Here is a 22,784-nt window from a genome sequence, read left to right as displayed (position 1 = left end):
AGTTCCATGGCACGTACCGTTCTTACCATGGGGAGAATGCTCACCCTTTGTCCAAAGGGACAGTGGAAACTTGTATAAATATAGAAACTGTCTCGAAACTGCAAATCTAAGCCTAAGTTAATGCTCTAAACTGTCACTGACTTTCACTAAAATTATTCAGATCCAAACATAAGCAATGATTTAGGACATCAATTTATAACATAATGCTGGTGACCCTGTACCAGTCAGGCTGGATTGGTTTCTGTCCACAAAGCAAACGACAGAGTGGCAATATTTTATCGCTGGTCTTGCAAAAGCATATTCTATGTAAAGATACTGTTTAAAGACATATGTACACATTGCCCCAAATTCAACTGCGGCTGAGTATTCCTCTCCCAGTTTTCAGTAATTTTGAAACAAAATAAATACCAAGCCCTTTCTGTTTGGATGCTTTGCTTTGTTTTTCCAGCCTGAATGAGACTACAGATATTTTCTTAGTTATACAAGGCCAATGTTTCACTTTGCAAACATTGAAGATGAAGGAACACTTGAAGCTTCAGCACCAGAAGGAAAACAAGAAAGAGTGCAGAGGGTAGCTCCATTCGGAAGCACAGAGCTATAACAACTATTGTTCCAGTTTGTTACAAGTAGCTCATAAAGACTTTTACTCTAAGTAGTCCCACTGTTCCTGACAACCAAAGTGATTCTTAGGTGGAATCACACCTTCAACACCCTTGAGCTGATACAGTTTGTAGTCTTGCAGAACAGCAACAAAACCCAGTTCCCCATAAGCAGTGGAGAATCAGAATATTTGCAATCTCTTGCAAAATGTCATCTCAGTTTATTCAAGCCTTCACCTACTTCTTTAGAAAAAGGAGTCTATAATACTTGGAGTTTCAGTGATTTTTTTTTGTTGCTGGAGCATTGAGTTCTTGACCTAAGGTTTTATTTATGTTGCATTGAATGAGGGCAGGGAGAGAAGAGAAGCACCGTAATATTAGCATTGATTAATACTACTTGTGATGACACCGATGATTTTCCCTGTTTGTCCCCCATCTCTCCCTACTATCCTCATTGTGCTGCCTTTTTCAGTTTTTCCAGAGTGTGGTCAACAGAGCTGTGAAGTTCATTCTTGTGAGAGAACAACATTGCTGAATTCCTCTAAGTCTTTGCTTCCATAGGAAGCAGATACATGGCAGATTTGCAAGGGAATGCTAAATCAACTATGGAAGTTCTGCACTGTTGTCTGTTTCTGAGAAAGTCGTAGAAGTTCTTCTCTAATTGCTTTGATAAGAGAGGCTGAAGAGTGACCTGGCTGGAGGTCCTCAGTGGAACTGGTGGTGTAGCAAAGGCCCTGGCCCTGAAGGCTGTTGTGTGGAAGCTGAGCAGTGGGTGCTGAGGGCTGCCTGGCTGAAGTCCTCGGCATCGGGAATACTGGTGAGGAGGAATATTCTTGGTGTCCATGCGTATGCGTCTGGAAAAAGGTAGAAAGTGTTATTGTACTTCCTGAACAAACATGATAATCTCAGAAAAGACAAGAAAGCAAAAACGCAACGAACAGAGGGAAAGCAACATGGAGATGCTTCTATCTGCTGCCACTGTTCTTCAGTTGTATGGATGAATGATTCCTCTCATGGAGCACAAAACAACAAGCGCACACAAAACTGTTGGACTGCCTCAAGTTCAGGGATTTTTAAAGTCTCTTTAGCATCCATTAAAAAGCCTGACCCCCTTACTAATCTATGGTATGTTTAGAAACTGCAGTGGAAGGAGGTGGGGAGAAAACCCACAGAACTAGAACTCAACAGAATTGGCTTCTATTTCCTTGGCTTTCTAACAAATTCCTAAAAGACAACAGACAAATCACTTTATTCCCAGCTGTCATTTCTCCATACTACTTATAAATAGAGATACTACTACTTTCACTTTCCCCTTCTCTGCCTGGCTTGCCTGGTCAGGCTGTACACTTGTGAGGACCCTGTGATTGACCAGTGCCCAGGAAAACATGGTCAACAGAAAAAGCAGCAAGAGAAAATCATTAAAATCAGAAAGACTGTATAGTTTTTTATACTCAATAGCTGGTTTACATATCTAAGAAAATCTATCCCAGGTTAGGGACAATCATTGTTTCAGGGTAGAGAGGGGTTAATTCTCCATTTGTTTGTAAGGTACATTTTCTAACAAAACAAGAGAGAAACAAAACAGAAGCCTGAGTTTATGGGCTTGTCTATCTGGAAAAAAATCTGCTTACACTAAAACAGAGCATGAATTTACAGTACACTAGGCAACTCCATGGACTCCCGTATGGGCACACGCGAGGTACATTGTGAAAAAATCCAAATTCCATCCCTAAAGCAAGCGTTCCCTCTTGCCTTGTACTGCTGAAGGCTGAGAGCCAGAAGAAAACACTGGACACAAAGGACTTGAACACACTATATTTAACGCTCAGCTGCGAGCAAAGCAGCGTAATCCCCTTCCAAAGGGTCTGCGCTGGGGATGAAGAGCAGCTCACTGCAGCAAGCTCAGGTCACAGTTATCACAATTTAGTGAGCACTAACTACCCTTCTCTGTGGATTAGCCTTGAGCAGTAGCAGAGAGAGCAATCTGATGAAGGAAGAAAGGACTGCAAGGTCAGCTAGAAGAGGATTTGGGGGTGAGAGGGAGGGGAAAGAAAGGATTACAGCGCAGAGCCTGGGAAGGATATGGGGGACCTAGCGTAACTGGCAGCTCCTTAACATCTCCCATAATATAAATTACTAAGATCTAAGACATTTTATATAAAGTAGAGCTCATAACAGATTCTGATTCTCTTTTACAGCTCATGTGAAGCACTCATCATTTACACAGTTAATTTGGGGAGAGAGATTAAGAAGAAAAGAGGCTTTAATAGAAGAATGATAGATAAAGGTGGTTTTCCAAGTATCATCCTGTCTTACTAGTTATAAAAGGAAGGTGATTTTAATACCAGAAAGGAATGAATGGGTCTTTTGATTGTTCAGTTATTTATCTGGCAGTGAAACCTGAAACTAATTCATATATGAAGTCTAGAGTTAGTAAACCTGACAAATGCTCTGGGTTTATAGGAAAGAGGTGACATGAAAAATAGGAAAAGCAAACATTCCTTGACACGAGTCTTAACAGCAACCTAAATTACGTTCAGGGTACTTTCACATTAAAATGCATTACATGATTCAGCTCCTATCACATACTGCACTGAATTACCACCATAAGAGTGGTTTATTAAGGGAAGTTAGGAAGAAATCTGATGGCTGCAGTGGCTGTTTTTTAACATTAAGGCTATTAAAGTTTTCTTAAATACCTCAGAAAAACAGAAGTGTGTGTTTCTGTGATCTCTATGCACCATCAAAATCAAACCAGACTGGCTTAGAAACCTAACCTATACTAAACTACATCAGTGAAATAAGGAGAGTAAAAAGGTTGGAAAAATTTTTGCTGAGTTTTTTAATTTTCAAATTTCTTTTCAGAAATACACATTGATATATTATATAATATTAGTTAGGTAACAATATATAGTTTTATATAGGACCTATTTTCATATAGAAACTTCTGTATAATTAACAGCAGTACAAAACAATTGTCAAAAATATCTTTGAGTCTTCCTTCTTAAGGAATGAAGATGTAAGAGATGACATTGTGAATTTTTTAATCTCCATTTAATAACTGTTGAACTTTGTGGCCAATTTCAACTGAATTGCATGGATAAATACACACAAGTATATACGTATGAACAGATACATAAAATCCACAAAAATAGGTAGCTAATTAGCATACCCTGATTTGTGCCATCACCGAATCTGCTTCTGAGTGGCAGAAAGGCCAAGTTAGGCTGTGCGTAGCTAGAGCTGTCAGCCAGCATGTATCTCACAGGGGTTAGCTAGGGGACATGAGAGACAACCTGAAGTATGGTGAGATGGTTTGGAGATACTACAGTGGGCAGCCAGAGTATAAAAATAGAGTAAAATGATAAGAGTGGCTTGAGGGAAACACTGGAAATCTGAAGATGACTTGGGAGAACAGTGGAGAGCTATACGGATTGTAGAAGGGTAGTAAATGATGCCAGGAGGTGGTAGGGAGGTGGATATGCAAGACAATACACATCTGTAAGAAACGAGGTTTCATCTATTCTGCTGCTCAAATGACCACTTTCTCGGTACTGTATTTTGTGTCAGCTAAAGAAATGCTGTAATTAACCTGGTTTCCCAGGCCTTCTAGATGAAGAATTAAGGTGAATTGATGATAACCTGCACACTGGCTTTGGATGAGGAGATACAAGTGAGAGGTCATGTTTCGGTGGAGAATCAGGTGTCAACTCCAGGAATAATAGCTGACGATAGTGTGAGGAAAAGGGCCATTGCTGGAAGACAAATCCAGACTCTTCTTGAGTTTCTGGGCGAGAAGAATGCTCTAGGCCTAATCATCTTAAAAGCAGAAAACTTGCTCAGAATGAGGGAACAGTAAGACTGTTTACAAAGGATCAGTAGAATACCACACCATAAGGAATATAACTATCACAAAGTAAAACCTCCTTTCCAAAAGGAGAAAAGACAAATTCAGAGCTCTGTCCTACTGAAGGAATCCAAACTCTGAAGGTAATTATTTAACTACAGAAAAATAAAAGACTCAACTAATAATGCTTTCTTTTTTTTTTTTTTTTTTAAATGGGAATGATCCTTTGTAAAAAAAGAAAGAATTCCTCATAGGAAAAGGAAAGTGCAGGCACTAGATAAGCTCTCCTACAACTGAATGATACCATACTCTAATAGCTTTAGTTCATGATCTCCTCCTTTTGCCTTTTTTTCATTTTTAAAAAGAACAAACTGAAAAATACAACACTGCAATAACGTAAGAGCTGCAGCAACCAGTGAGCTAAAAGTTCTGCCAAAGCTGAGGAAATGTTTTAAACTCTGATAAATTAAGTCAACCTGGCCTCAGGTGACATGTACCCATCCGAAACAGTGACTGAAGATGCAAACTGCAACCAAATCTTGTTGTACTGGGCCATGAATCTTTTAAAGTTGTGCAGGTAACATGTCAAACCCAACAGCTTGCATAGCATCTTAGATAACGGGTCTGTAATTGAATTCTCAGTAACATTTGAAATTCATATAATAAAATATTAAGAAATTAACAGCTGAACATGCACTTGGGGGACAGAAGGGAAAGGCCCACAGATCTAGAAAAGAAATTTAATTTTCAGAGAAGACAGACAAGTTATAAGGGGCAATGAATGGTAACCTAGAGATGCCTCTGAAAATGGAACAGGAGCAACACTAAGATCTCTCATGCAAGTGCTCTTCTACATGTAAACTGAAATTATGATGTTCTTGCACTCAAATGTCACAGTTCTAAGCACAGATAGCAAGTTAAATCAGGCAAATACATCTTTCAGCTTTGACAGTTGAAATTTCTGAATAGTATTAGTAAAGTTTGTCTCATGTATGCCAAGTTCTCAAAAGCTTTATGCTGCTCCTCTCTAGCTGATCTGGAGTAGTGGCAGCTTGGCTACACCCAAATCTAGAGAGAAGGAATATCCTGTTGCATTTCTTCTCTGCAAAGCCATTTTGAGATCATGCAGTACTGCAAAGTAACTTCAAGTAGTGTGAACACACACTGCCTTAAGTATGCAAAAGAAGGAGATCCTTCCTTCCTCCCTCAAGGAAGAAACCAGAAAAATGATCTTTTGAGCAAAAGAGCAAAAGAAAGAGCATAAAGTTCTTAAGAGCACTTCAACAAAGATGTCACAGGTCAGTCTGCTTCAGGATGCAAGTAATCAAATATGGACTGGTAGCAGGCAGCTGTATCTTTCCTGGAAAGGCCATATACCATCTTCAACCTCACACATCTGGTTGAATCAACTTCTAGAAGCACCACTGCCAAGACCATGAAATCATGATGGCTGCCTAGGCAGCACTCGTAAATGAGTACATATTAATTTACCACATCCTGCTCACGGAAGCTAGTAAAATAACTTGTTTAGAAACACCTCTACTTTTACGTATAAGTATGTACCTTATTCCATTGCCCTGGCTCCTGCTGTTGTGCACTGATACGTAAGACAAAAGAACTATACCAATACAAAGTAGGACGGTAGTCTGGGACAATTTAATTCAACTTTTCTACTTACAATGGTCTCAAAATACAGAGGCATATTTCAAAGAAGAAAATGGAAAGCAGTATCCACCTCTGCTGGAGCTCAGAAGCAGAACTGGGTGAACTGCAATTAATGGGTGAAGGCCTCAAGTGAGAAAAAAAAAAACAGGTTAGGGTAAAGTGAGAGAAAGCAGTTAGAGAGAAGCAAAGGTGACAGCAAGCAAAAGTTAAAAGAGCTAACAAGGGTTCGAAGAGCAAAGCAAAGAATGTCAGAGAAGCAACTGAAAGTATTCCAGGGGAAAAAAGTTCCAAACAGTAATAATGCAGGAAAAAAATATACCCGAACATATCATCACTACTTTGGAAACTATGCAAATGTGTAACACAGTACTCACTGCATCTCGCCTAGCATATTCATCCTCTCCACGGTACTGGGGCCACCCTGGCCCCCCCGGCTGGCCATGCCCTGCTCTGCCTGAGGGGATCTCCACTTGTTGACCTCCGATCCTGCTAGCAATTCCCACCTGAGTGAGGTGCTGTATCTGAGAACCTTAAAAGCAAATATTGTTTTTTCATCTTTATACACAGTTAAGTTTGTAGGGCAGACAAATGACAACATAAAACTTTGTTGGAAGCAGGAAAAAAGAAGAAATTGGAGCTCTGTTTCTGTGCAATTAATAAAAAAAAAAAAAATCAGCAGAAAGAAGGCTTCAGTGTAGAATAAAGAAGGAAAAGTTATGTGCATTTTGTGCAGTTTGAGTGTGATGCTTTCCATTGCCACTGCACAGAAAAGAAGAGGTTGAGATACATGCGTCTCAGACATGGACTACGCTTCATTCCAAAAATATGCCAGCCCTTTCCAAACAGCGTTTACTGAAAGCCCTGGCAATGCTTTCATGTAAATTACTTAGCAGCAAAGAGAAGACATTTGCTTCTGTGGTACACCTTATTTGCATCACACTGGCAAGACCCTAACTCTCCAGACTGCTTTCTATTCCATCTCTCAGGAGAATAAAATACATGACTATAAAAGAGTATAGTTCTTTCAGCTTTGCTTTGTGGTTAAATATTAAACGATGCTGTCGTTGACTAACGAGAAGGTCAGAACACACTGTATCTCCTTTCAGCCTGAAAGCTAACCTCCTCCTTTCTCTTTTCTTTTCTCTTCCCTTCCCTCCCCTCCTGCTGTTTTCAAACACATGCAAGGATAGCCACCACCATTAATTGCAAGAGATATGTAACAACATGCCAGCTTCCCTTTTTCCTGAATTTCCTCCCACAGGGAAACAAAATTTATTTTATTATTATTATTATAGTATTTTATTATTCATTAGAAACGAAACACATTTAATAAACCCACAGATACATAAGAGAAAACTGTGTGCATATGTACAAAAAGGGAGGAAAAGACAAAAACAACAGATGGACATTTAGGTCACTTCCATATTTTCCTCTCAAAAAAATCCCAATATTTGAGAAGTTTGATATTTGCACATAATTATGCTGAAGGACAGGAACTAATCATCTGAATTGCCTCCAAACTTTCAAGCAGAATATACATGAACATTTAGAGAATAGTGTGAATCGGACAATAACACAATCATCATTAAACTGTAGCAGTCACTACATCCCTGTCATTCACATTCATTTAACATTTACAGGGAGAGGATAGCAGCTATCAAAACTAGGCCTCTGACAGGAGTATATGATTGTATTTTCAGTCTTTTCCAACTCCCGAGGAAGGAAACATTTCTCTGGGAGAAAATTAACCGTGGCATTTGCATAAGAATAGAATCTTTTATTCTTAGAATCAGTGTTCGCTGCTTAATTGCCATGTGACGTTAGAATCTTATTCATGATAGCATTGATGAGTGCTACAGAAATTACCTCAACCGAATCAGGGAAGGGAAGATTTTATACAGGAGAGCAGCAATAGATAATATCATCAGAAGCTAAAAGATCCTGCTTTTATGCATGTTTCTAGGATGAGAAATTAGAAATAAAGATGCAGAGAAGTATTAAAAAGATTTGCTATTTAGCAGGCTGATTTGGGATGCATTAGTTAGCTCATTTAGTACAATAAAATAGTTGGCAGTGGGAAGTTAGCATCCACTGTATGCTCTAAAACAAGTAATTGTCCATTTTTAGAGAAAGGGGTTTTTTGAAAATATGCTGTGTGATAACCAATGCTCTTGAGATACTAAAAAGGTGGCAAAGCACTGAGTTTTTTTGCAAGGTCCTATGGATACAAAGTTAACCTCACTTTGTGATCACTTTTTTCGGCAGTGGAGACAAGAATCACATTTCAAGTGTAGCAGCTGAAGGAGACTGATGTCTTAACGGTGACCTCAGTGTAAGAGTAGATACAGAAAACGATCAGTTATTTTAGCACATATTCAACTTAAGTAAAGTGTACCTGCAGTGCTTCCAACTGGTCGTGGCCGTGCCACTGATGGCATTTCCTCTGAGTATATCCCTCTGGAGGAATACTGAACCTCAGGTGGCTGCTGGTCTGGGTGCATTAACTCTGCAGGCTGAAGAAAACCTGGCCCAAAGTTCTGCCTGTGGAAAAGTAAGGACTCAAGATTACAAGAAGTGAACTCCCTAACTGGAAACAGTAATACAGGTGTACCTCATACAAGAACTCTTTATGATGCTTTTTCTCATACATTTTAACCTCAAATGTTAAGGAAAATAATTACATCTGAGGAATACATTCCTCCTTCATGACCTGCACTGCACTACAGTAAGAGTTACAAACTCTTAACAAAACTTCACACACATGTTTTTCACATGCTACAGTATCCTCAATGCAGAGAAAAAAGTCCACAGATGTTGTTTTCTCCTTGGAGAAGAAAGTATCTTCAATGAAAAAGAAAAACAGAAAAATAAGACTTCAGTAGTGATGTAGCTGCTTACCTCAGCAACAAATCTGACTCTTACTCAAGAGTTTCTGGGCACACAAATCGGGAGGCATAGTCACTTCATAAATTGTGCCAAGGTAATGGGACTTGTAAAAGGAACCCTATAATTCATTCTCAGAACAGGAGTAGAGAAGGAGATGGAACAGCTGCTTTTCCTATGTTTCCTATTAACATATCTTAGTCCTGGCATGGAGAGATTATATTTTAGAAGACTGATGGCAGCTGAGTTTTCAAGGATTATTGATTCCTGTCGATATGGTGGAGGTGTGGATGCTCAAACTTCACATGCTTAGGTTACTTGGCTAGTCTCTCTTAAAGAGACTCCAGGTATGATCAAAGAAGATAGACATGCTCCTCAAGAGGCATTCAAAGCAAAAGATTAGGTTCACTATATCATTTTCTGCAGGAGCCTCTCACTGATGAGTATAAAGGAAGCTAAGTGAGACAAACACCCTAAGTCAGGCACATGAAATTACATGCAGTAAGGACTAGGGACAAGTTTGCTATGCCATTTACCACATCTGAATCTAACCCCTTCTAGGCTATGGACTGCAGTCTATCCCATTCCTCAAGAACTCAGTTTTACACCCCTTTGTTTTACAGGAAAATCCTGTGACTGCACCCAATTCAAACTGTTCTTGATTCGTGCTTCATTTGGAAAACTACCTACCTTTGTATGACAGCCAGATAGCATTGAAAGTTGACATTAATAAATAGCCTAATAAAGCCAAATAAGAGCCTAATAAAAAACAGACAAGCAATTGTAAGTTAAAGTACTAGGTACTTGGCATACAGCATTAAATGGAGGCGGTGTACGGGGTTCAAGCTGCAACAATCCCATTGTGGAAGTGCCAAAATTTCCCTGGCTCCCTTGCATGCAATCCCACCTGTCCACTCAGCAAACCCAAAGGAAACCATTTCCAATCAGACTTAGAAGCTAGTTAAAATAAGTGCTTGAATGGGTAGGTAATGTTTAACAATATCACTTATATTAGTCACTGTAACCAGTAAAGGATGTGATCATCTGGCCCTTTATGACTGCAGTGCTGAGCTGGAATATTGTAGCTGATAAAGTACTACTAATTTTTTCATGTTGTCTAAAGAAAATATTTTCTCAAATATACTCCTGCAAATGTATTGGTTTTGTGCCAGTTTTTCAGAAGAAAGGAAGTATATCCTTTACTGCTGATGGATTTGTACTTGAGAGGTGCATATTTAATAACCCATGACCCTCTCTTCTCTGTCTTCTTTATAATAGATATAGCTACTGTTTATCATCAGAGATCAACACAAAGAGTATAAAAATGGGATACAGCTCTGAATCTGTGCCACAGAGGCTTTCTAGTGCTTCTTCCTGTTTCCAGACAGAGACACAGCTTTCATCTTTGCTCATTAAAAAAAGCATTAATCTCCAGTTATTTATTTAAGTGGGGAGATACCACCCCAAAAATCAAATTTACACCACTAATCCACTATGACTAAGTATCTCTACGTCTGCTGCATGACGCAATACTAATTTTCTGGTAAAAGCTGTTCATTGTGCCTTCATGTTTGCCTAGGTGTTACGTGACCTAGGTCTTTTACATTCACTTTTTTTTCTACCCAGGCTGGTTCCACCCCATTAAAGATGCTGTGTTTGTACAGAGAAGGGAACAGTACAGTCACACAACTATTACTCCATGCACTGGATATTAAGCCAATGGACTATGACATTGATACATGCCACCTAATCATACTGACCTCAGGTTATTTTTCCTTCCTCTAATTGGTGCACTGTTTCTATTGATTTACCATTATCATCTGAATTTGAGCATAACCCTCACTCCACAAGCATGACAACTCTCCACTACCAAGCTTTAGGAAGCCTTCTAACAGGAATTCTTCCTGTTAAAGTCAACGACCTTGCAGATTGTTAGCTTAATCTGCCAGAATTTGCACTATTAATAATGATGCCATTCATTTGTAATTTACAGAAATCCAAAGTGCCTATACCAAATGTTGATAAACTTTTGAGTAAAAAACACGTTGCAAAGACACTATCTTGCTCAGCTGTATTAACACGGGTTACAGCACTTTCATGATTAATTTATCACATTTTCCCTGAATGTGTAACAGGCCAACAAGGAGAAAATCCTCACTAACAAACAATTTGTTATGCTTTGTGTTGGCAGTTCCAAAGCTCAATCTTCAAGGTAACCTAAATTACAAAAAATACACTGCATGTCATACTGTATGCCATTTCATGTATACTCCACTCACACTGAGAATGTCACCTTCAGCCAAGTCCTAAGTAAGGAAATGTGCTTAGAGCCTCTTCCTATTAGAGTTGTCCCTTTCATAAATCAGGTTGCAGAAGAATGGGTAAAGGCAAGTTCTTCATAGCCATTTTACCATCAAGTTTGCAAGGCAGCAAAGACTTCAGGCGAAATCTAATGAATGATATGGATACCAGTGGGATTTCATCTCACATGGAGAGCTGTAAGAAGGTAGTGGGAGAGCAGCTCAAGGCCACCATTTTACCACCTTGGTGAGTTGCAGCAGTCTGGAGAGGGTGATACAAGTCTGACCACAGTGGGTACCATGACTCAAGAGTCCAACTTTGCAGGTAGTTAAAACACAGACACCAAATGTGGAATTAACAGTCACCTGGACAACTGTTTTCTTCTCTTTACATGATTCTCCCACAGCAAGACCAGGAGAAGATGGAAAATTTCTTCTTTCCCCTGATTTTATAATAATAGGCCTGCCGGGCAGGTTTTCTCTGGGAGGGTCACCATGCTCTGTAATTTGTTCTCAGCTTGGTTAAAAATAGAATGAATCTGTTAGCCATCTGAAAGCTTTTGAGAATGAGCGTTGCCCTGAAGCTACAGAAACAAGATGAAAGCAAGAGTACTGGGAGAATGACATGCATCTGCGTAACTGTTTCAGGCACTCTAAAAACTGAAACTCAGTGGTTTACTCAGTGTTTGGAAGGATATCTCTATAGCCAAGGGGCTAGAAACATATTTCTTTTAAATGGAGGCTTGGATTCCATACAGCATATGTATGTCATTCATGCTACATAAATAAATTACACAGGCTGGATCTGGACTCCTGTTACTTCTCATTTATACAGTACTTTGCATAATAATATATCAGTGCCAGTAAGAACTCTGGAGGAATTGCAAGGAGAATATTAAATGATAATTCTATCAGCGAAAAGCTACCTTGGTAGGAGACCTGGTGCTGTTGGCGGAGTCATTCCAAATTCCACGTATCTCTGTGAGAAGAACAAAAACCACCAAATTAAAATAAAAATGCATACCCTGGGAAGTCCACGGTTAGCCTTTTAAGTGGTGAATGGCAGAGATCACTAGGTCTGTATGTTTGACTTGATTGCATCCGTAAGAGCTTGGTTATACAAACCCAGAAGCACAAGAAGATCTGTGAATCGCTGGTACAGTGGTTAGCAGTCTCTTCTGTCTCATCAGAGGCTCAACTTAAGAACCTTTCAGAAATACTTCCTCTCACTTGCAGAAGATCAAGGACTTCTCCAAAGTTTACTTCGCTTAAAACTTTCAGCAAACCAAGCTTTGTATTTGGAGATCTCTTTATACCTCAACCAGCAGCAGATTGCAGCAGAGACCACAGGACTTGGACTGAACAGTCCAATAGCATTCTGAAACTTGTATTGAATTGTTACAGAACTTGAGATGATCTGAAAGATTATCCATGTGTCTTGGTGCTCCACATAATGCAAAAAATCATACACAGAAATACTGCTTCCCTATCCCTCGCTTCCTGAAAGCTTTTGAATACCCTGCTGAAAAATATGACCTAAGCCAAATACATTCTTTTTTCATTGTCAAAATATGAACTAGCACATGCATTTTAAAAAAAAAGTTTTACTCTTGGACATAACAAGACTGCTCTGTGAAAGATTATAACTGAGAAGAACAGAAAAGTTATCCTAAAGAAAAACTCCTATCTTCTTCTGTGGTTGGGATGGGAAAGGGGAAAAGAATCTAAATGTATTGCTGAAAAAGCAAGTTCACCATCTTTTGATGGTCATTCCTGAATTCTCCTGGTTTCAGAAACTGTTCCACATTTGTGGTAAGTCCTGATGGCAAGGGCACAACAACAGTGATCATGGCTCAACTGGTGCAAACTACCTGCCCAGAAAAGCCTTTTAAATTGCATCACTCACATTAAATGGGTTGTTTACTGCCTGAGTTGGACCATAAGGTGATCCCCACTGGGTGCATGTGGTTCCCCTCCCTGCTCGAGCAGGAGTGTTGTTTACCGGCTGTCCTGCAGAGACCCCGGGTGGTGCGATGGCCGTGGAATTGGTTGCTTGGCTGCTGGGAGCCACCAGTGCAAAAGCATCATCCAGCAGCGAGTGCATGGTTTGCCGTGCCTCTTCAATGGATGGCTGTGGTGGGACATACTGGGAGACTGGGTGGGAAGGCAAGCCGGGGAACTTCCCCACATCAGCTGAGGATGAAGTCTGAGGTTCAGGAGGCAAGTCTGGGTCAGACTGGAGGAAACAGAAAGAAGGTGAAGGGCAGCCACAGAGAAGATCTAACCAGCCAGCTTCCAAGCCCCTGTGGGCCTTAAGTCTGAGCAACATTTTCTTTGCCAAAACCACAATGAGATAAATGGTACAAGCGCCAGTGCTGGACAAAACTTGCCCTTTACCCTCCCCACTTCTACATGCACATATGCCTGTGCATACATAACGCTAGCTGTTTAAATACTTCATCCACTGTCACCTGAGAGACTGATCTCAGACAAGGCAACAGAGCTTTTTGCAGGAGTTACTCAGCTGTAACAGAAATCTTGTGGTTTGCAAGCACATAATGAAGTCATGCAGAAAGCATCTACTCCACCCAGAATAAAAGACAATCAGCTCTGTCTACATCTCTGACTTCTCTGCTGCTTTTGCAGTTCCAAGAAATTAATTCAGTCTTTAGCTTACAACTGACCACACCAGCAATAACATTAAACTGGCATTATTACCTCTCAGAAAACCAAACAAATGGAGCTGTTATGCAATTAAGTAGTTACCTGCATGGAACTTGAATTTGGGTGCATCACCTGAATAGGATTCATGCAAGTACTTCACAGCAGCAATACCTGAGGCATGCATCGCAATTACTACCTGCAATCTTACCACACGGGCTTATTGTTCATCAGTAACAGGAAATTAAATGAGCTTTGCAGCAGCAGACTTAATATCAAAGCTCATTCTTACCACTGCATGGCGACTGCAACATCAGTCATGAAGATGCAAAAGCCTCTACTTTATCAGGAACCTAACATTCCAAGTACTTTTTCCCTACGGATGCCAAAGGGGCTTAGCTTGCTGTGTGACATGTCTTAATTAAATAGCTTCAGATGATAATTCATTCTGCTGCAGCATAACATTAAAATCATTACAGTCGTTTGAAGGCAGAGGGAAGCTGCAGAAATAGACATTGTAGTCACCTGACTGCATATGCAGCTAATGGTGAAATTCTTAAAAATTAATAAACCATCTTTCAAGATGAAAACTGTCCAGGGGTTTCCAATATTAGCATTAGGCTTAGTAAAGTCTGCTTAGAAGTGGTTAAAGATGCCTAAATACAGTTTATGACATGGATATGATTGAACAGAAGCATTCTCCAGTGTCTTTGCCTTTTTTAGACAGGAAGCAAAATTAATTTTCAAGACATTGGACTAGAATTGTTTCAAGTTACTGTAGTAAAGACATGTTTCTTTTTCATTAATAATTAATTCCCATATTTGAAAGATGAGAATATTTCTCATGAAAGGAACTGAGTCTTCCATTCTGTGAGACCAAAGGAAGAAATTTTCTGTAACATATGAATATATAATATCCAGCAAATTGGACTAGAGTGAAACTATGTTTAAGATATTGCAGAACATGCCAAGCACACTTTCATGTGCATAATACAGTGACATTAATGAAAACAAGGTTTTGGTTCTTGGCCTCTTTAATATCAAGGAATATGTGGCAGAATTTTACTGCTGAATACTGACAGTCTGCCAATGCCAATGAAATCCTTGTTCCACTTTGATTTACATGCTAACTACACATAGGACTGAAACTAGCCATACAGACCATAGTCAGAAGGCAAAAAACCTCCCAATGTCACAACTATAATTACAATTATCAGAACACTCCTGTCATTCAAGAGACATACATACAATATATGCAGAATTATTGACTCCTGGGGGCCTTTTGTATGTCCCATCACTGTCAGTTGTGATTAACCTGTCCTTTTCTGCATCAATCGGACTCCCATTTATCTGATGTCGCCGGCGCTGCTTGGGAGAACGTTTTGCTCGAGAACTTAACAGGAGGAAAACAAGAAGCAGAGAGAAAGAACAAACAAACAAGACAAATGTGATCATGTTTCTTTTGCAGATTTTCTTTGCATGCCACTCAAGGCTAAACTCCCCTGTCCACTCCCTGCTCTGCCCATTCCAAGTCATCCTTGCCTCAGCCCTGTTTCTCTTCCCTTTCCCATTTTTTCATGCCAGTCCCATTAGGTAGCCTCAAATCTGACTCCCGCCTTTCTCTCATTGGCAGCTCTCCAAACTGTCTTATTCCTCCTTCAAACTCTCTCCAGCGTCACATCCCTTCTACATTCATCTTTTAAAGTTGTCTGTGCTCCAGCCTTCCCCCAGTTCTTCTCCAGATCTCTCAGACCAATGTCAACACTTCTGCAATAGCAGGACAGACCATAAAGATTTGCAAACAAAGGTCTGAGCTTTGCATTGTTGAGTTTAAGCCTACTAGGCAAACAAGCTATGGAACCCAGGTAGCTAGAGAAAAGCTACTTTTTATCAGTGCGGAAGCAGTCGCAGGGTACCATTGCTCTGGGAACAAAGTGCCAGTATTCATAAGCCCTAAACACTGCTCAGGGAAAACTTCCTCTGAAAAGACCAGGGAGGCAGGTCCATGACACTTTTTACCCACAGGGAATACATGAAAGGTTCTCTCTTTGATTTGTGAATTTGCCATTTAAATTCAGAATCTTCAAGCTTTTTAAGTTGTTCAAGGGAGGGCTGGAGCACCTCTCCTATGAAGACAGGCTGAGAGAGTTGGGCTTGTTCAGACTGGAAAAGAGAAGAATCACGGGAGACCTTAGAGCAGCTTCCAGTACCTAAAAAGGGCCTACAAGAAATCTGTAGAGGGACTTTTTACAAGGGTATGTAGTGACAGAACAAGGGATGATGGCTTTAAACTGAAAGAGGAGAGATTTAGACTAGGTATTAGGAAGAAATTCTTCCCTGTGAGGGTGGTGAGGCACTGGCACATGTTGCCCAGAGAAGCTGTGGCTGACCCATCAAGGCCAGGTTGGATGGGGCTTGGAGCAACCTGGTCTAATGGAAGGTGTCCCTGCCTATGGCAGGGAGGTTGGATGACCTTTAAGGTCTCTTCCAACCCAAACCATTCCACCCAGACCGTGATTCTAAGATCTTTTCCCCCCATTATAAAAATATTATTTCTTGCAAGTTTGTATTTTCCACGTATCTTCTTTTACTACCTATGCTGAAATCCTGATTTCTCTACGTCACAAAAGAATTATTCAAACAAATGGCAGATCAAATGCTAAATTGTTTTAAGACAGTTTTCATACATTTGAGTTTATTTATTGAGAATTCACTGTTGAGAACTTGTAAAAGAATAATACGAAAACAAAAAATACTGGCATATGCTGAAACAAATAATTTAAAACAGTTCAAACTTTTTCACTTAGATAACTCAAATTCAACTAGTGATTAAAACGAGTTTAAGCTCTGAAAGTTCAGAAGTACAGGCTTGATGTCCTTTGAATGCTGACTTTAAAAGAAAATTGCTCTTTCCCATCTTTGAAATCCTTACCTCTTCCGGGGCTCTATGAAGACAGTAGGCACACTGCCTCCAGGGTCCAAGATCTTGTCAATCTGCATCTGTGCCCTGCGATATATTCTGTGCTGTTCTTTGGAATCCACCACCACCACATCATCCACCACTGGAAATTCATAGTGCCCTTTGCGCTTGGCGCGAAGTCGAATCTTATTGCGGTGGTGCTCAATCTCAGATTTATGCCTCAGGGCTGTTTGTATCTTAAAGAAGGAAGGGGAGAAAAGAGAGAGTAGTTTTTGCAAACAGAACTTTTTGCTGCTCTTCTGTAAACCTCTCCTCCTCAGCTCCTTCCCTGCCTCTACCTTCCTGCTTCCCCTTTCTCCCCCAAATCTCTGAAGGATTAAAGGAAGTCACACAATTTGCAAACACACTTTCTTTCTTGGATATTTTGCAGTATCCTCATTGTCTCCCCAGGGAGATGCACTATTAAACACAATATGATTGCCAGAACAGCAGGTGGAATGAGAGAGAGGTGGCAGTTTGTTAACAAAAGGCAGGAGGAACACAAAAAACTCCTGCTGTTTGCCAGAAGTGACACTGCTCTGAAAAAAATCAGTAAAAGCCGTATCTACATTTGATTGACAAAAAGAGATACATTTGATCAATAGTGTTGAAATATGTCACCCATTCCCTTTAATGACCTTCATCATGTAAGCAGCAAGAACTTAAAAGAGCTGAGCTCATAACTCAGTGCTTCTGCTGAGCATGAAAGGCCACCATAAGCTATGCAGAAATGTAGCAGCAATACAAGGAAGGGCCCAGGTCCCTACATGAACATGGGTTACACCAGCTCTACATTTTGCAGGCTGTGTTTTCTTGCCTCTCTCCACTTTTTTTTCAAATTCCATGAAGAGTATGTCATCATGTGGGGAAAGCTATCGTAACACCACTGGCCCAACACTCACTGAAATCATTCTTATCAACAGAAAACACTTGGGCACCAGATCAGGTAGCAACCACTGCTCTGCCTGTACTGGACTAGTTCCTGGACACATCTGCATCAGCAAATGAAAAACCAAGTAAAATTTGATTTTTGTGTATTCTCTGGTGAAAATCCTGGAAAAATATGAAAAGGTCACAAGCCAGACTTTTTACATTTATAATTAGAATTATATGTCTTCTGCCATATACTGGATTTCTGTTTTGTGGCTCCTCTTGCCTGTGTATACTAAATATACACATTCACCTCTCTTGAGTAAGGTACTCAGAAACATCTTAACACAGTGAAGTTAAAGGTTTCAGTAATCTTCCACTCTGAATTATGAGAGATGCCATCTTACACCCAGTACAAGGTACTGTCAGGCAGGGTATGATATGGTTTCACAGCACATTACCATCTCTCCTAATGCCCTAGGCATGCTCATATTCTGCTGACAGTAGCGTGAGCCTCAGAGAAAGCAGGAAGTTTCTGTATGTTTACTGTCAGATAAACACATCAGAAGTTGGAAGCAGTAAATGTGCTGCAAATTTACACCCCAGAATGTCTTGAGATAACCTGTCTTGTTGATTACCTGTTTGACAACCAGATCCCAAGTTGCTGAAATGTCAAAAGAATGGCGTAGAAAACCAAGGTGGGCCGGATATTCCAATACTCTTACATTAATTAACACAACCCTCATAAGTCATGTCCTGCTGACTAGCAAAAAGATGGCAACACAAGGTATTCTGACCATCAAATTTGCTTCTCTCTCAGTGTTTAAGCTTTGATTTAGGTATCTCTCAAAAACAGGTCAGATTACCTCTCTGGACAGAAATGGGATTATTCCTGTAACTTGTCAAAACTCAACTCCTCAGGAACTAATGGGTAACTCCTGATAAGAAGAAACTGGGTACTTTTCACTTCCCTCTTGGCTGTGTATACAGTCCTCCACAGACATTCAAAGCACTTTAAAAATACCTCTTTATTAATTTTGTTGGTCTCAGCTACTCGATCGGAAAGCACCGAGTTCTGAACCGGAGGTGCTGCCATTGGTTGCATAGCAATCAGCTGGATCTTGCTTGGGACCCGTCTACTGGCATCTGAGGAACGCGACATCCTATCCACATGTTCAAAGATAGAGGCTGATGAGTGCTGCTCATTTCCGCTGCTGGTCTGAGGAGGTCCTAAATCACCAGAACAAATACGGAGTAAAGGAGTGCTGCCAGGGTTATCTCAGTCAAATGTTAAGCTCTACAGATGCTATGCTACAAGACTATGCCATGTTTTTCATCTGTGTTTAATTTGCCCTATAGGCCTTCCAGCTGATTCACATTTAATGCACAAGTTTACCCAGCGGTTTGCAAATTATAAACATTTTTCCATTACATTTCCAGAAGGGGAGCTGTCATTCTTCATTTCTGTAAATCAAGCTCTTGGCATTTGCAAACCACCAAAATCACAATCTACTTTACTCTATAAAAAGCTGTTCAAGTACATACTGCTAATGGTTCCTCTTATCAGTACTTAAGGAGATGCAAATTCCTCAAATGAAGGTTCAAAGAGCAATGAAAGATGTCTCACTGTGAAATGCACTTCTTGAGTGACAGGAAGAGTGATACATAAACTAAACAAAAATACCATTAGAAACCCACACAAAACACAGAGAATTTTGCAGACATTTTACCGATTAAAGCTTTTAAAGCAGTTTTCTTCTCTGTGACAGGATAAACAGTTAATATAGTAATAAGCAAGCTGCACAAATATTGCCATGTTGTAATTTGTTGAAGAGGTTAAATCAACTCAAACACAATCAGCAAAAAATCTTATGGAAACCAATACACGTGAAAGTCGTGGCCCTAGTTCTGCCAAGAGTTAATCACTTCAACAGAAATGGGTCATGTCCCATCTGTAGGATGAAGGATCGCCCCTGTGGTTTACAGTTAAGCACATATTTAAGAATCTCAGTTTGTTTGATTTCTAGAGATAGAGCTACAACAGGAACCATTATGTGGATAAGGCTTGCAAAAACTACTGAAGACTTGCAAAATAATCTTTTGTCTTGTCCACATCGTAATGCCACAAATTATTAAACTGCTTTTCACCATGAAATATAAGCAATAAAAGATTAAGATTTGTGACTCTTCATATGGAAGAACACAGTTCCATGTCCTTGCACAGATTTCTAATAACGGGCTGTGGTTCTCAGATTCAAATCAGGAGAGTCTGATTTGATTCCCATACAGATTCAATTGATGAACCTGATCCAACTCCAACAGATAAGAAGAAGAAAACAGCCACTGCTCTGATCAGTTTGCAACCTGTGCTGGTAATGAAGTATAAGGTTCAGAACAGGAGTAAATGCTATCTTCTGCAGATGACTGTAGATGACTTGTTCCTTTGCTTCACTCTTGTAGCACAAAAAGGGAGCGGGAGACAGAAGGCATGGTACACTTCATTATATTCACAGCACACTGCTTTTAGGCTGGAAAGCAATCTGGCCACAAGCTAAACAAAATTTTTATTGTTCATACTTCTCAAATTTGATTAACGCATTGTCAAATGTACACATTTGTAAATGATATGCATCATTTATAAATGTGACTTTCCTGTATGTGTCCTTAAAAAGAAGGTAAGCAGTTCCATTCAAGATCTCTGTCCCCCAAAATGTTCTGCAAGACACAGAGCCTAAATAAAATATATCCTTCTCTCTTCTGCAGTTATTTATATGATCTTTATCATTTGTCATCTTCACAGCCCCATCTTCATGTATTTCTCAGAAGCATGCAAGCATTGCCTCTCACAGTGAGGGGCACAAGATATATTAAGTAGTTAGTGTGAATCCCTCAGAGCAATCCTATAGTGCAATGGAAGTCAGCTTCTGCATCCATCTTTCCCATTTTCCCCATGCATCAGTTATTCTTTCCAGCCTTTCCAGTCTAACAGCAGTTCTTAACACTCACTGACCTCCAACAAAAAATTTTAGGTTGTTTTCATATTACTTCATTAGCAAGGACCAATATATTAAATAATGCTGAGCATTCACTCTGAATCTTTATCGTTTTATCTACAACCTTTCCTTTTGCACACATACACCAGTGCTTGGCAGAGGCCTCCTAGCTGAAACAGTTTTTAAGCTCATTTTGTAATACTGTCCAAAAGTCTCATACCCAAAATTTGGTATGTCTCTACAGTAACATCATATGTTACTCTCTTTTTCAGAAAAGATGCACACACAAAACCCGCCATAAACTGCATCTGACCCTTAGATCCAATTTGTGTGCATATGCTGAATGTGTCTGTAAGTACAAACTAAGATGGAATTATAGTAAAGTAGGTAAGAAATTTGGAAACTGCACAGTTCTGTACACATACAACAAAAGGAGAAATGATTTCTAACTCAACACATGAATGAGCTCCTTTAGAAGTTTTGACAGAGTGAATAAGAAAGATCTCTTATTTCGAAGGTCTTACATTGTTGTTCATGCTTAAAAAAAATCTTCCTTATAAAGTGATCACATAGCACTGTATGAAGTAAATTTTGATCTCCGACTAGCCAGCTGAGCCTAAAAAAATAATGGAAACTTGTTCTGTCCAAATACTGGACAGAAGAAGTTTAAACAACCAGACCATATAGGTCACGTGTCAGGATCGATGTTCATCACTCTTCCCTGGGTTGAAACTACTAATTGAAGTGTCAAGAAAATTAATTGCTCTGCAGGAAGCTATGATTTCATATGAAAACCAATACAGTTTGAGATAAGGAAAGGCTATTGTTTCCTGCACACTCTTGAAGTAAAAAACAAGGGGGACAGCAACCACGGTGCATAAAGCCTAATCCAAAATCAGGTAGCCAATGGGAATCTTTCACTGATCCACTGGTATTTGAATCATGTCAGAGCACGCAGTTTCAGATAAATTTCAATTTCTTTGTATCCCAGTACATCATGACTCTCATTAGTCACTTGTACAACCACAACAATGGAAAGCTTCACAGCCAGCTGTGTATCAGTCCTTCTCTACTATTGTAATATGGAAACTGCTATCAGAGGACACAGTCTTTAACTCATTACTAGACATGGTATGCATTATTAAAGACAGTGCCAGCTTTCTCCTGCCCCATCTTTGCTACAGTTAGGAAATCAGCCAGTCCTGATCAAAAAAACACTAGTTCATGAGAAAATACTTGTGGCTTTCTGCAGGTAGGCTGTGTTTGTCTTGTATTTCCAGTAGAGACATTAACAGTGTGTCTAACTTGTTTATACGAAGCTAGTTTCAGGACCAACAGCTGCCTCAGTTTTGCTTCTTTTGATGTTTTCCTCAATAATTTGAAAGGACTGGGAGGAAAATTAGAAAAAATGTGCCTTAATTGGATGACTATAATTTGTGTTACTGAGAATTTTTATACTTCAATAGCTGAAAAGCAATTTCAGTTTTTTTTAGACTCAGAAGACAAATCCTTCCATCCTTAATATATAATTGTAGCTACCCCAGCACCTCTATTCATATCTGTACTCAACTATGAGCTCTGGTTACTTACCCACTCTGTTTGCTCCTGACAACATAAAGGAAGAAAAAGAGACAACACAGTAATTATTACAAATAATTCAGCTGGAATGGCAATTGGAAAAAACACAGCAGAAGATGATTGCCTTTACTTTTGAATGAAATGCATGAACTTGGATCAAACTGCCAAGCCTCAGCTGCACAAAAAGGGAGCTGAATCTGCCATTTAACAGAGAGCTCTCTGCAGACAGTGCCTCCAATTCTGGATGCTAAAAATAGTCCCTATGATTACCCAGCTAAAGGCATCAAATGCTGAAAAAATTGCGTATCTGATCCAGTAAGGGCATGATAGGTAAAAGGACACATTTTACACAATATGCTTGCTGCCTTTGCCAGATAATTTAGATGCAGCAATACTTAATAACTTCTATACAAAAGGAAATGTTAAACC

General features: G+C 39.7%; 1 protein-coding gene across 1 annotated transcript; it reads right to left on the bottom strand.

Moving 5' to 3' along the window:
• Positions 1 to 888: 888 nt before the first annotated feature.
• Positions 889 to 18,981, bottom strand: KIAA1549 (KIAA1549 ortholog). The gene is made up of 8 exons (XM_010009333.1): positions 18,809 to 18,981; positions 16,888 to 17,111; positions 15,204 to 15,348; positions 13,297 to 13,530; positions 12,221 to 12,273; positions 8,507 to 8,652; positions 6,486 to 6,640; positions 889 to 1,453 (listed from the first exon to the last, which is right to left on the bottom strand). The coding sequence occupies exons 1-8, from the start codon at positions 18,944 to 18,946 to the stop codon at positions 1,199 to 1,201; spliced, it is 1,350 nt and encodes a 449-aa protein (XP_010007635.1). The 5' UTR covers positions 18,947 to 18,981; the 3' UTR covers positions 889 to 1,198.
• Positions 18,982 to 22,784: the final 3,803 nt, after the last annotated feature.

Source organism: Nestor notabilis, unplaced genomic scaffold, assembly GCF_000696875.1.
Source record: "Nestor notabilis isolate BGI_N333 unplaced genomic scaffold, ASM69687v1 scaffold1272, whole genome shotgun sequence".
In the NCBI taxonomy this organism is placed as follows: Eukaryota; Metazoa; Chordata; class Aves; order Psittaciformes; family Psittacidae; genus Nestor; species Nestor notabilis.
Note: the sequence above shows the minus strand (reverse complement) of the source record. Positions and strands in the feature narration are given on the sequence as shown.